This window comes from Parasteatoda tepidariorum, chromosome 1 (assembly GCF_982258835.1).
Source record: "Parasteatoda tepidariorum strain Cologne lab strain chromosome 1, Ptep-v5.0, whole genome shotgun sequence".
Classification (NCBI taxonomy): Eukaryota; Metazoa; Arthropoda; class Arachnida; order Araneae; family Theridiidae; genus Parasteatoda; species Parasteatoda tepidariorum.
This window is the reverse complement of record NC_141755.1, coordinates 128,194,387-128,208,766: the sequence shown is the minus strand read 5'-3', so window position 1 is coordinate 128,208,766 and position 14,380 is coordinate 128,194,387. Positions and strand designations below refer to the sequence as shown.

The 14,380-nt window shown below is 34.3% G+C and overlaps 2 protein-coding genes across 3 annotated transcripts in view; one reads left to right on the top strand and one right to left on the bottom strand.

Annotated features, from left to right (window-relative positions):
* LOC107436626 (cubilin) overlaps positions 1-4,742 on the top strand; it is a 59,226-nt gene extending 54,484 nt beyond the window's left edge. Inside the window, exons 19-21 of the mRNA XM_071178171.2 lie at positions 2,356-2,502; positions 3,284-3,556; positions 3,860-4,742. Of these exons, the coding sequence (XP_071034272.2) occupies positions 2,356-2,502; positions 3,284-3,556; positions 3,860-4,137 (698 nt within the window). The 3' untranslated portion in view covers positions 4,138-4,742. The remainder of the gene's footprint in view (positions 1-2,355; positions 2,503-3,283; positions 3,557-3,859) is intronic.
* A 2,560-nt stretch (positions 4,743-7,302) lies between these two features.
* Positions 7,303-14,380, bottom strand: part of LOC107436623 (neuronal calcium sensor 1) — a 30,364-nt gene continuing 23,286 nt past the window's right edge. Inside the window, exon 6 of one of the 2 annotated variants that reach the window (XM_043051013.3) lies at positions 7,303-12,466. In XM_043051013.3, the coding sequence (XP_042906947.1) occupies positions 12,269-12,466 (198 nt within the window). In that variant the 3' untranslated portion in view covers positions 7,303-12,268. The remainder of the gene's footprint in view (positions 12,467-14,380) is intronic. The other variant, XM_043051012.3, reaches the window with a different exon arrangement.

Sequence of the window (14,380 nt, the reverse complement as noted above, 5' to 3'; positions counted from 1 at the left end):
TTCCAAAGAAGTGATCCTTAAAACAGTCGTTATGTCAGATAAACTCAATGATCAACGTGATACCACTTCTAACTTGTGATGCTTTGAATAGGATATAAAACTAAATGCTATAGTGAACGAAATGTTCGTGCCTTGCTTATACACATCTTATTTTTTGGTGGATAACCAAAAGAAGAGAGTATCTTCCACTGATTCTTTTCCATTCTTTGGTGATTTTTGAAAATATCAACATAAAATACCGATTTTAAAAACCCTCTATTGAGAGGAATGCAGCATTGTTTGTTTCGATCTCAGTTTTCCAGACCTTAATAAAGGCCAGACCTAATTTTCTTTGCACGCAAGACGGTGAGTTATAAAAAATATAAGTTAACACATTTTTTTATTTATTACATATTGTTTTTTAATCATTTTTTTATTTCCTTTTATTGGTTATTTATTTAAATAAAAGAAACAGTTCTGAAAAATGGGTTAAAATTGTTTGCAGTACCGATATAATGAACTCCCGGTTATAGTGAACTGAAATTTCGGTCCCTTGAAGGTTCACTATACAGGGGTTTGACTGTATATTAAAAATCAATGGTATATTTGGAAGAAAGGAATAAGTTGTGTACCTAAAAACTAGAATAATGGAGCGATAGTTCTTTTAAGAGAAGAATAAAAAACCATTAAATTTATGAAACAAAAAGTAAGTAGAGTACTTATTCGTGTAGGGGAACGGTACTATGAGAAGCGCCCATGATGTCTGGTAATAATTACTCAATAAAGTAAAAAAACAACTTATGTACTAAAAAGCAAAACTAACGAAAAATGATGAAATTCGTCTAGTAGAACGTAAAAAAAAAAGTTAAATTATTATTGGCAAGTCAAAGATGTTCAATTAATTTTGGTGAATTGAAGCAAAATAAAAACTAATAACTTACTAATTGTTGCAAAATAATATGAAAATTATTAAAGAAGTGATATTGCTTCATTCATTTTGTGAATCGGCACTTTTGGTACTATGGTAATGGGTGCAGTTTTAATGGGTACCAAATATACTAATATAGGTACCATTAATATATTTGATACCTATTCAAACTGCATCAAAGCAAGAGTATAGAAGAGTAATCAAGGGAAAGGATGAAAAAATAATAATAAATAAAAAAAAGGGAATTATTTTAGCTTTATGAATTGTGTTGGTACTAGTCTGTCAGTTTTGTGCGTGATTTAGTTGTGTTGTTTAGTTTTTTATTTCACCCCATGGGATGCCTGCAAGTGACGTAGTGCGGTCCTGATGGGCTGTTGAAACGTGGCATTTGTTAGCAACTGTTCTTTCCACTCTATTTCGAGTAAGCCGAGCCCCATCCTGTGTCGAAGTGACACATTCTAAATTCTTTCACGGAGATTCTTTCTCAAATATTTCATGGAGACTTAACACAAAGATAGGCATGTGGAAAACTCATTATGCATCGATATGAGCAACAAAAATATATCACGGTTACAATAAAATAGTAAATCTAAGTGAAGTAAAAGAAGGAGACAACTCATTTAATTAACTTATCGTTTATCAACTCATGTAGCTGAAGCAGCACCATTTTGTCTATTATCTGACGTCACGTGTGTGGGTACAGGAGGTCTTCTTCTTCTTTACCCCATTGGCTTTCTACTAGCACTGGTTAAATTGAAGGCTTTACAATTTTGTGACCAGACGATAAAAATGTGAACAGTTTTGAATCTCAAGTGATCGATTAGAATTCCGACGATAGGACTGACTTCCTTAGTGATATCCTAAGTGATAAACGAATTAAAATTTTCTTGTCCTGTGACTAACCATGAGAGTTTTTCCATCTCCATGTAACTCAAACGTGGGTTAATTCCATTGAAGTCCTCCAGGAAAGCTTGTTTGTCCTATTGCTCGATCCAGCTTGTTTTCAGGGTTGGTACAAGACTGCGGAGTTGAACCTTGATAATCCCAAGTTTAAAAATGGGTCAGTAGTTCGACGCAGGTTATAAAATAGTCAGAATGGCGCGCCTACCGCATTAACTTTTCAATCTAGCTGGTACTCATAGATTTGAAACTGGTTTTCCTCCACCAATGATTCCCAATGACAGCGTTTCTCAACGCATAAATTTTTTTTCCAATTATTTGAACCTCATTACTGCGAAATGGATGCATGAATGGGTGTGGCAGACATCGAATTCTCAACCATAGATGGCGCCACTGCAAAACGAGAACAATCTCACCACTTGCCTTAATGGACAACAACAACAAAGCCTTGATTTTTGAAAATCGGGTTGCAGTATATTTGTAATGGGTTATAATATGTTGTTTCAAAATATTTATAAATTAAGGGTTGATTCTTTCTTTTCTCTCAGGAAACTATGTGTTCCATCCGGCTGATCGGACAAAAGTAATCATCTTCCATTCTGATCACGCAACCACAAAACAAGGGTTCATCCTGAGGGTACGACAAAACAGAATCTGTCCACCTTCAGTTCCTTCACTTCTTCCCGTATCTCCAGGTATGATGGTCGTCGGCCATATTATTAGATTCTATGTAAAATCATACTATACAGCTTTATTGTTTCTACGTCACTTGCTTACGTTACTCTATCAATGAGACGATATATAATATGCATTTGACGATCGAACTAATTCGACGATATATTTTATAATTATGGAATATTTATTATATCAGGTATTATATTGTAATAATTATGACACGTGTTTTAAAAATGACATGATTTGCACGTGTTTATAGGCAATACTTTCACATTTAAACATACGTGCAATGGATTTTATTCAGGAGATTTTATTTGTATTTATTTTTAACGTATTGCATGCCTCCGTGTTGTGATGTCATCAAGGTAGATGTTGTAAAAAGACGAAAGAGGGAATGCTCTGATGGAGAGAATTGTTTAGGTGGATTGGTTATATTAACTTTCTTCATCTTTTACCATTGTTAATAAATATTTTCTTTTGTGTTGTAAACTGGTTACCATTTTTTTGACCAATTGTGTTTTTGGGAAGCATCTGAGTGAAGAAGGGAAAGGAAGGAAAAAATTTAAGTAATATCACAACAACGTTAACCCATTGATACACGAACGTAAACAAGTGAAAACCGGTTTCAGCCTCGTAAAAACAATAAAGATGTATAATAAAAAAAACAATAAAGCCACCTGATAGTTAAGATTTTACATGGGACTAGAGTTAGAGGGGATATTTAAAAAAATTGAAGTAAAGGCATTTAAGAAATAATGCTTATTTTTTGTATAAATTAAACTCAACTGTTGATTCTTTCAGCATCATCACGAACGAGTGGCTCACCTTCTACGCCTTCATCCGGGTGCGAATCTACCTTCTTCTCCGCCCCACGGGGCATGATTAGATCTCCACGATTTCCTGGAGGTTACCCATCCCTTCACTGCATCTACACATTTGTGCAATTGAGGGGATTCTGCAGTCTGCAAGTTACTTTTAGAGATTTTGATCTACTGCCCGGAACAAATTGCATCATAGATTACTTGGAAATCGAAGGAAGGCGTTATTGCGATGGACAGTTATTCCAAATAAACCGTAAGTTATAGTTAAGTTATAGTAGAAGTAGTAGCAAATCGCAAGTCAAGTTATAATATAGTTATAGTGTTATAGGTATAGTGTAGAATATTATAGTAACTGTTAGCACCAAAATTAGCTTTCTGCAAAAATTGGAACTGTATGTTGAATACGCACAGTGTGTATGTATGGGTATGTATGTATGTCAGAATGCATGTGTTGAGTATGTGCAATATTTCTTATTATATGGGGCTTTGAATGCTTAGCTTTAGGCAACCTGTATTTCCTTTCCTGTATTTTAAGCACACAAAAAATTTATTGCAGGTGAAATACCGTTTCCGTGGAATGATTCTTCCACCATAGCCATTATGTTCCATTCTGACCGGGGCAGTTTTGTCCACAGAGGTTTCCACATAGATTTCGAACAAGTACCATGCAGGAGGCAAGGTCGGAACCACAGAGAGGAAGTGGAACCCCTCAGCAACTCCACTGTACGGTACACGTCGTCCCCTTCATCAGAATGGACGTCGTCCTTCGACGGAGAATGGGACGACACGAAGACAACTCCACGGAATGCATCCACTGTCGAATACACAACATAAAAGACCCCCAATCCGAGAGCCTTGTCTTCCTGAAGTTATCACACACTTCATGAAAGGGTATTTGTGAAACACCTGACTCAGTTACTGAAATGTGTTTGGATTCGGCTTTTAGAGAAAGATCTCGTTTATTATTATAAAGATCTGTCTTATTGAATGCGCTGTACCTTGGGACAATGCGAAAACTCGTTGATGACTAAACAACATTTTTGATTGTTGGACAACAATGGCTTGACTGCAAGCTGTGCATGGATCGATTCAATAATTAAATGGTGACATTGTTGATTAAAAAATTGATTGATTCGAAGCATCATTGTTACAATCATTGTTAGCAATGTAACATGTTTGCTATGAATGACTGCAAACATTACGAATTGTGATTGCGCTGTGAATTATCTGTGAACTCGTGGAATGATGCCGTTCAGAACCTTTCTGGTTGAATTTCTGTTTTGGTAAACTGTGCTTTCGTTTAAATTGGAGTGGATTAAGAAATGTTAATGTATTTTACGATGTTCAAGTTTAGAAGTCGTTGAGGGGTCATCAAACATGTGGCAGTTATCCGATTACAGAACGTATTCGTAATACAAGACAAATTGAATAAAAAAAGCCGAGGCAAAAAGAAATAGTTGCAAACCTGGTACAAATGGTTCACGATTGAGTACCGAACTGTGTTTCATCTATGAAGGAAAGAATGTGTGTACATAACAATGAACAATGTTGTAATGCTTGTTTTGTTGCTGTACGACCAAAATCTTCGGCACGTAATGTGTGTATCGCAATTGCTTACAAGACCTGGTCAAATTATTAGACGCTCTATAAGATTCTTTGAGGGTGATACAGCTTTATTGTAAACCGGTTTGCACTTGTTTACGTTCTTGTACCAATGGGTTAAATGATATAAATTTGACGATTGGATGACGAAATATTACATAAACATAGAATATTTATTATATCTTTATAGTGTAACAATTAGATCAAATTATGAGAGGCACTGTAATTAATGCCATGTTTTGCACTAGTTTAATAGGCTGTACTTTTATGTTTAGACTGTCATTTGTTTTTATTCAGGAGATATTTTACACAATTTGTATTAATTTTTAACGTAATGCATTACAATGTTAACCCATTAATATACGACCGTAAACAAGTGCAAACCGGTTTAAAACAATACAGCTGTATAGAGTATCACCTGAGTTATTAAGATTTTATATAGAATCTTATAGTGCCTCTAATAATATGGCCAAGTTTAAACATGAAATGCAGGTTTTTGATTATATAAAACAAAAGAAATAGTGGAAATAGATGGTTTTGTCGAATACTACCATGAAGTACTCTCAGTACTGGACCCTCCAGTTTGTCAACAACAAAGAAACATGTAACTTTTTTGTCCTTGTACTGTTTTTAAGTAGTTGTTAAGTAAATGTTATATTTAAGTTTTGATCAGTTATGTAATCGAAGTAAATGTCTCTTTGCAATCTCAACGTTGTGTGGTGTTTGAAGTGATTCTCGCTCTTAAAATTGTTTAGGTTTTATGTGAAAAAAGTTGCGTGTTTTTCAAAAACTCACTCAATATGTTTTTAGAAAATTGCTTTTTGAACATAATTTTAACCACTTTTTCAATGAACTTCTTATTGTCCGTTTTCTTCATTTTAGAATTCAAGAAAAAAAAAAACTGACCTGATACACTCAAAAAAATTTTCTCATAATCTTTTACTCTAAGTATATGTTTTTGAATAAACATCGTAGTATGATCAATATTCTTTTCTGAAACTAATAATGTATATTTATGACACTGTGTTAATGTATCCTCAATATTCAAATACAGTAAAACCTCGGTACAGCAATAGTTTGGGGAACCAATAAATAGAGTGTTGTAGAGGGATATAATATTATATCGAGGGTCTACATACTTTGGGGACACAATAAGATTCTTCAAATTTTAATGTTATATATGTATTAACTATAAATCTGTTTATATATTATATAAAAATTTATTCTGCAGAGTGGTAATTATGGTTAAATAGGAAATCATATTGGTAAATATAAAATCAGTGTTTTTTTAAGAGAAAAGGGAGGCAATTCTAATAATGGAGGATCTTGGCGTGGTCCATGTACATCAAGGATAGAGTATTGAAATCTGAATACAAAAGAGTCCCCATGTAAAAAATGGTGACTGGTGAATCTGTCGGGGTCACAAAATCCTCCAAGTGCCTATAACAAACCAATACCTCCGGAGGTACTGGATCAGAATGTGATGGATCGTGCTCTGGTTCAGGTCAAAATTACCAACTGCGGATGGGCGGATAGTGTGTGAAGGAGTTCTCCCTGTAAAACGGGATGTGACGTATATACGTTGTCCCAGGATCAATCCGGGGGATGTTTCCCAGATCCAATAGCCCTTAGTGCAGCTCTAGTGCGACGCAAACACCAACAGCATCTTTTACTATACGGTAGTAGTAATTTATTCACGTCGCACTAGACCTGGACAATGGGCTTTTGATGATGGTCTGAGAAACATCCCTGAGGATGATCCAAAGAGAAGCCATCATAATTTTGACCGTCCCGCAGTGGACTGATCGGTGAGACATCGTTCCCATCAGATCACCGAAGCCAAGCATCACTGTCTGCGGTCAGTGTGCGGGTGGGTGACCACTTGGATCAGATAGGGACCGAGAGTGTGCGGTATGGGTCCTCGTCAAACTGTTCTACCGTAAAGTGCTCTACTTCGAGTGCTAGTCGTTGGTCTACCGAAGCGGGGGAGTCATCCCCTCTCCAGAGGATCAAAATTGTGATGGCATGTATCCGAATCATCCTCAGGGATGTTTCCCAGGACGTCGCCAACAGCCCATTGCGCAGCTCCGGTGTGACGCAAATAAACTACAACTTGGTAGCCGTAGACCTGCCCTTTGCGGTTTAACGAGGACAGTTGTACTGAGATTATTTTGGTGATGCACCGTGTTAAATAAAATAGGTGAAGAAATACAGACTTTCAATCGAATGTGCTTTTTTATTACAATATCTATTTGCTGCAAGTTATACCCGATGATAGATTCTTTATCATCTTTTCACGGGTAATAAAATTGAAACTTTTGGAATACCACATTAACTGGCGTTTATTTATTTCGTTCTTGTCTTCTGCACTACAATAAATGAATATTCGCAACAAAATTTCATTTCAATGTTTTATTGGATCGATTCGTATTATAATACACCACAATAGTCAATACATTTTATGTTTAACACTGAAAGTCACATTTTAGTTTGGTTCATTATTTATATTTGTTAAGGAAGTATTGCAATAAGATAGTTGAAATAAATTACATTTTCCTTGATCTACTAATGTATTTGCTTCATAAGTGAATTATGCAACTACTATCGCTCTTTTATGCTTTTTACAATTATAACATGAATGAGGTAATAAAAACTGTTAAAAATCCATAGATTATTGCTCCATAAAGCATTAAAATTATATCACAGAATATATATGAACAAAATAGAAGAATATTTAACTGAATTATCCCCTAGCGTCTAAAGAATAAGGCACACAAAATAGAGTGTTCATGCGACATAACATTATGTACATACATTAAGGATTGTTTCGAATGCCTTTTTTTTTTTTCGAGAAATTGATCAATGCTGCGTCATTACTGCAGGATTTTTTATAATGTGTAATTTACTTTTTAATAACTATGTGTTGGGCTAACCCTAAAATGACTAGCTTTTTTTTTAAAAAAAAAGAACTTTTTTTTAAAAAACTTGATTCGATAAATAAGATTCCAGATTAAGATTTAGAGGTTTCAATACACGAATCAGAATCTCGTATGTGCATGTTCTCAGCCCTGTAGCAGAATTTTCTTCTTCGAGCTATCTGCGACAAAACTCTCCAATATCATTCTGCAAAGATACTTTCAATAATAACAAACATATATGTTACTCATTTAAAATAACAAAAGCGCTTTGTTTACAAACCGAAAAAGATAAAAATAAAATTTTTATTTGGACATGTAATAATTTTTTATTCTAATATTTCTATAATTATTCTAATAATAATTTTTTTATTCTCGCATTTTGCTGGTGCGCATATTATTTCCTTTTTCGCATTTTTCAAATAACCCTCACAATAAAACAAAATTATAAAAAATCAAGAAATCCGCAGTAGTCATTGCCGAAAAAAAGATGGATGACGAAATCACACAAATCGGACTTCTCAAATGCGTGTTTCGAGATTAGGTTGTTGTATTCATAATATAGGATTTGAAAACTGTGGAGAAATCAAGAGCAATAGCTGCCAAAAATTCGACAGAATGATTGCCTTAGAAAGTAAGTACTCAAATGTACTATTCGAATTTTCCCTAGTGTTAGAAATATCTCGAGATATTTAAAATCATCGTGATCATCAATATCAATAACTGCCGAAGATACAATAGGAAATCGATTGACGATACTATTGTTGGCGTAAATTGAGCGCTTCAAAAAGTGATTATCTAAGTGATTCAAATATTACGTGTCAATTTCTGTATTAAAGAAAAGTAATTTTTTTTTTCAAAAGGAAAATCTTTCTGCGAGAACTCTATAACTTTCTGCGACAATGTCGCTGCGTCGCCACGGGGGTCCTCAGACTCGCTTGGACAAAACCCCGTGGATGCAAATTCTTACATGGAAATATTCTGATTGCAAAATATCTAGCGAGAAAAAAAGATTTTGAAATTTCTAATTTTCTTAACATTATTTCCTATTCTGTTATTCGGGAAAAACAGTTTATGGGTTGCAAAGTAATATCAATTAGCTATAAGAAAACAACAAAAATGTATTTAGAATCTGACCCATCATTAAAGCCAATCTGAGAAAAGGAGAAATAACTAGTATATTAGCCCCATTCAACTCGTCTATAGTTCCTAAAGGGTGGCGAACGTATTTTAGTTTCATCTGACTTCGATAATCATTCGTCCAACTTAGAGCAAGCCATTAGTTTTTTTTTTTACTCGCTTAGTTATAAATTCCTGATATGTAAGTTCTAATAACTATACTTTCGACAAGAAATTTATTAAATGCACACAAAAGACATGCTTGAAGCATGTGTATTTTGGTTTTATCTGACTTTGATAATCATCTTTCACATTTTGATGATGCCTTCAGTTTTAAAAATTATTAATCGGAAAATAAGTAGGTTTTAAAAATGTTAATACACTTTGGACAAGGAATATAAATATATATACTTAAGACTAATGTAACGAAATGCATTCACAAATTATTTAAAAAAATTTGTTTTATTTATTTAGACTTATTTGTTCTCCAGAGGCATGATCCTTTAAACTTAAATTTATACAGTCAAACCCCGCTATAGTGAACTTTCAAGAAACTGAAATTTCGGTTCACTATAACCGGAAGTTCACTTTATCCATACTGCAAACAATTTTAACTCATTTTTCAGAACTGTTCCCTTTTATGACACATTATTTAAATAAATGATCCATAAAAAGAAATACAAAAATGATTAAAAAACAATCACAAAAAATGCGTTCACTTCTATCCTTTGTAACTCGCCGTCCTGCGTGCAAAGAAAATTGAGGGATGGCCTTTAATTAAGGAGGGGAGAACTGAGATAGAAGAAGTAAGCAAGAAAAAAGGCTACATTCCACTCAATTGATGGTTTTAAAAATCGGTATATATATATGTATTTTATGTAAAAATGTCAAAATTACAAGAAAAAATGAAGGAAAAAAGTTCATAATATCCTCTCTTCTTTTAGTTCACTCTATACACAAAAAATAATTTTATATGTGTACAGCAAGACAGGGGAGCAAACATTTCATTCACTATAAACCATGTTCACTATAGTGGGGTTTGACTGTATTACTTTTTAAAAGAAATTAACAAAGCTTGGTCTCAGCAGTGAAATCCACCATCAGAATATTGATAATTAATCAGTACAGAGTTAAACCGGTATAAAGATTTCCCCACAATTTTTTGCCTTTTCGGCAAATCTAGTTTTTTTCCCACTGCATACCATTTCTGCTGGAATCTACTTGCATAGGGGATAATAAAAAAATTAAGATTTGCTAACGGAAGAGGAGGAAAGTGTGGGGAATGGGAAAATCGAGTGAGTTCCTTGAGACTATTTGCAAAGAGTATAGGAACTAATTTTCGATAAAAGGAAATAAAATCTCGATCGCTTTCCTGAATGTCGCCCTCTGCTTGTTAAATTATATTTTATGAATAACATTCTACTATTTTATGGGAAAAAATAGATAATTGTTCATTTTTTAATTATTGTTGAGTTTTATATACGTTAACTATCGGAAGATTGCAAAAAACCTAGATAGCCGATCGAAGTAATTCCTTTAGAAGACTTCATCTCCAATTTCATTCATTTTTGTGGCAATTCTAATTTGAGTTGTTTTATTTCTGTTGTGGAACCGTAAGTAGTTGATTAAATTCATTAACATATGCGAGAAAGACCCTCGAGTGCTGTATTTTGGAAATGTAAAGAATGTGTTAAGATCGCTAGGATAAATAGATCGGTCAAATTGGATTAAAAAGATAAATGAAACCATAACAAAAGTAAAAAGAAAAGATCTATGACGATCACTGGCTACCCATGGGTCAAATTCTTTTTCCTTCTGGATGGACTTCGTTAAACATTTCAAATCATGGGTTGTAAAAAACTGTCTCCATTGATGCTTGTCGTCGAATTCATTTTCATATCATTGACTATGTACGTGTTTCACAAAACGTGTTCTTCTTCAGTATTCATATTTATATTGAAATCAACGTCAAGCCAGTCATTATACGTTAACAATAAAAGGAATATAAAAATAAATTATTATTATGTAAATACATTAAAAATGCCTGCTAGTGAAAAGAAAAACAGCAGCGGTCGCCCTAGCAACGCATGTTGCACTGTTAATCTGGAACACAGTTGGAAAAGTGTGTGGACTCAAATCCATTCCAAACCAAGTACAATTTTGCCAATGGGTAAAAGGGATTCTTACGTGCTCCGTTAAAAATGGTGAAACAAAATCACGAGACTCTTTAAAAAGCAATTAGAATATGTCATTTTAGAGAATCAAAGCATAAACATGTAGATTCTTCAGAGAAAACAATTCTAAATAATTTAATAAACAAACTATACTGAATATTAACAATTGAAAAGGAAGGAATATATTTACACACAAGGTATTATAAAAAGCACGATAAAAAAAAGTAAATATAATTGTTCTGCGATAAATGCTGAAAAATGAAGTATTTGTTGTCGAACTGTCGAGCAGAAAATTTGATAAAAAAGGTAACAAAAGAGACAGGCGACCAGGAATCAAGTGATTTGTGCATCTTCTAAATAGAATGAATGGGTATTAAAAATGAAAATATTTGATATTAATAGGCCATTAAAAATTGATACTAGCCAATTTGAAAAATCTGCCCCATCATTTCCCAAAAGCAACACAATTTTCACTTAAGTAATAATTTTTCCCTTATATCTGATCTATCTTAATCATATTCCCTGTTTGAAATATTTCGTAAAACATTACTTTACATTGTGAATTGAAAATAGATTGCTATATAAAAATATGCATTGTTTAATTTTAAAATTAAGAACCACAAAAATTTTTTCACTTTTAAGAATTCAAAAAAAATTTCCTTGACTATCGCTCGAAGGCTTTTACCGCTACCCTAATCAATTTTTTTGAATCAACCTTTTATCCATTTGTTTACTATCTCAAATTATCTCGCGCAAATGAAAAAAGTTAAATATGAGTCTTTGTTCACATCTGAAAGATCCTCCTTTCACACTCCCTTTTTTTTCTACGTAAATTCATCCACCCATCGTGTATATACAATTGTATGTACAAAACACGTCCCACAAACAAATATTGGTCTAATCTCAGCAGATTATTTTTCGCTTCCAGCCGAATAAAAACGTGATAAAACAAAACGTGATTCTGCAATGCAACTCGGGATAAACGGTTAAAGGTTTAAAATCATACATTATTTAGTATTTAAAAAGTTTATGATGGAGTCGTTGTGAGAATGAAGCGGATGCGTTCTGCGAGTGAAATTGGAGATAAGGTACTTTCATAAGACACGAAAATAAACCTTAAATATTAAGGTGGTGTGCTCCTTCTCTAAGGGGTGGTTAGTGTAGACCGTTGCCGACAGAAGCCGTGCATGATGTGGAGGAGGACTTTTTGGGACTGGTCTCACTTTCTGGAATGAGTAGAGAGGTCGTAGAGGTGCTTGCCAGTGGAGATTTCAAGAGGAGGGCTTTAATGATCCAGGCATCGTTCTTGAAACCTTTACAGAATTCTTCACGGCTCAATTTGCCATCTTGATCCTTAAAAAGATACACTGACATCAATTCAAATAGTAGATGAACACTTAATAGACACCCATGTTTCTTGATTGAATGTATGAAATACGGATGTTAGGAAGGAAATAAACTATAATTCATTAAACGATTTATTAAATTAAAAGAAATTGCGCCACTCTTTACGTATGACAAACACAAAGAATTCTTAATTCATTGCTCAATGCATTTTTTACATATACTGGGTGCTTCCGCAAACATATTTTTCGCATATAGAACAAATCAATTATTGCCGTTACAATATCCTACTCTATCCCTATTTGGTTGATAAGAATCTTGCTAGTGGCCAAAACTTTTTGTCACTTTTCTGACATAAAAATGCCCATCTAAAATTTGAATTCACAGTTATTCTGATTGAATGAACTACGCGACGGTTTTTGCAGCTCATCAAATGCAATACGTTGAACACGCGTGACATCGTCATTTCTGACCCGATCACCTTATAAAGTAATAAATTGTTCTCCCGGTCAAGTGACCGGTTGTGGTAGAAATAGGTATACGACACGTACTATTCGAAACAAACAAAATAATGATAGAATATTAACTGTAGATATATATAATTGTTAGAAAAAGTCATGAAGTCAAATGTACAAAAGGTATAAGATGATATACGCATTTTCGATGCAAAAGTTCTTAAACGGTCTATTGACCTGTTATGGTATGTTTAGTATTGAATTTTCAAGATCCATATAAATCAGTACCAAAAGAATGAATCTCCCACTGATTTTGCAAGTGAGTCAGTCACCCTTAACTCAACCGTTCAAATATGCAGCGGTTGCTCTATCCCGTTTTGCATTGAATGGTAGAAGCTTTCAGAATTTTTGGTAACTTTCTGAGGCAGGGGCATACGGGGCAGTTGCCCCAGGCCCCAAATCGATTAGAAAGTTTATTTATGTTTCCTTCTTGAATGAACTTTTCTTGAACAAAATATCAGGACCCGTCAATTTTATGTTTTCATTCATCTATCGTATGAGCACAAATTTTGTAAATCCATGGCTTTCTAGTGCGGAATTCAGCTAAATTGTCGATGGATATATTTGGCCAATCAAAAACCTGCATAACAGCAAAAGGCGATAGGTTTACAGAAATGCATACTTCTGACTGGCTTAAGTGAGCCATCGTCATTGTGAAAATTTAGCTGAATACCGCCTTAATGTCAGCAAGGATTTTTTTGCAGATAGATGACAAAGTGAACAATCAGAAAACTGCATTCGGCATGGTGGGCATAGAATGGTCAGAAAATCAATAAAATGGACAGAACGATATTTCGTCTGACCATTGGAGGCTTCACAGCTGTTTTAGGTTCTAGTCAGTTTTCTTGTCTATTATGAGGTGAAAATACCTCCATAAAGTTCAGTTCTTCATTACTGAAGCAGAGGGGGCGGGTCCTGGTAATGTTGCCAATATTTTAAAAGATTCACCACGAGAGAGCTCGAACTTTTAAATCATGTATAAGTGTGAAAAATATATATAATCTATTGGGGCCGGGATAGCCTGGTCGGTAGGGCGCTGGGCCCATATCTAAGAGGTCGTAGGTTCGATCCTCGCCGGCCGAAGACTCCCCATGTAGTAAATGGTGACTGATGCACGTTAAATCTGTCGAGTCTCAAAGTCCTCCATGTTCCCACAACACATCAATACCTCTGGGGGTACTGATCCAGGAGTTTCCTTGTCTTCTGGATTGGTTCAAAATTACAAGGCTACGGAGTTGAGCGTAAGTAGTCGTAAACCCATGAAATTGGGTCGGCTGTTCAACGACGGTTATAAAATAAAATATAATCTATTAAAATATAAACACAGCTACCACTAAAATTAAATTTCACTGAAAGCGTAGGTAGACCTGATTATCCTGCAGAAAAATAGCGTTAAAGAGGATAATAG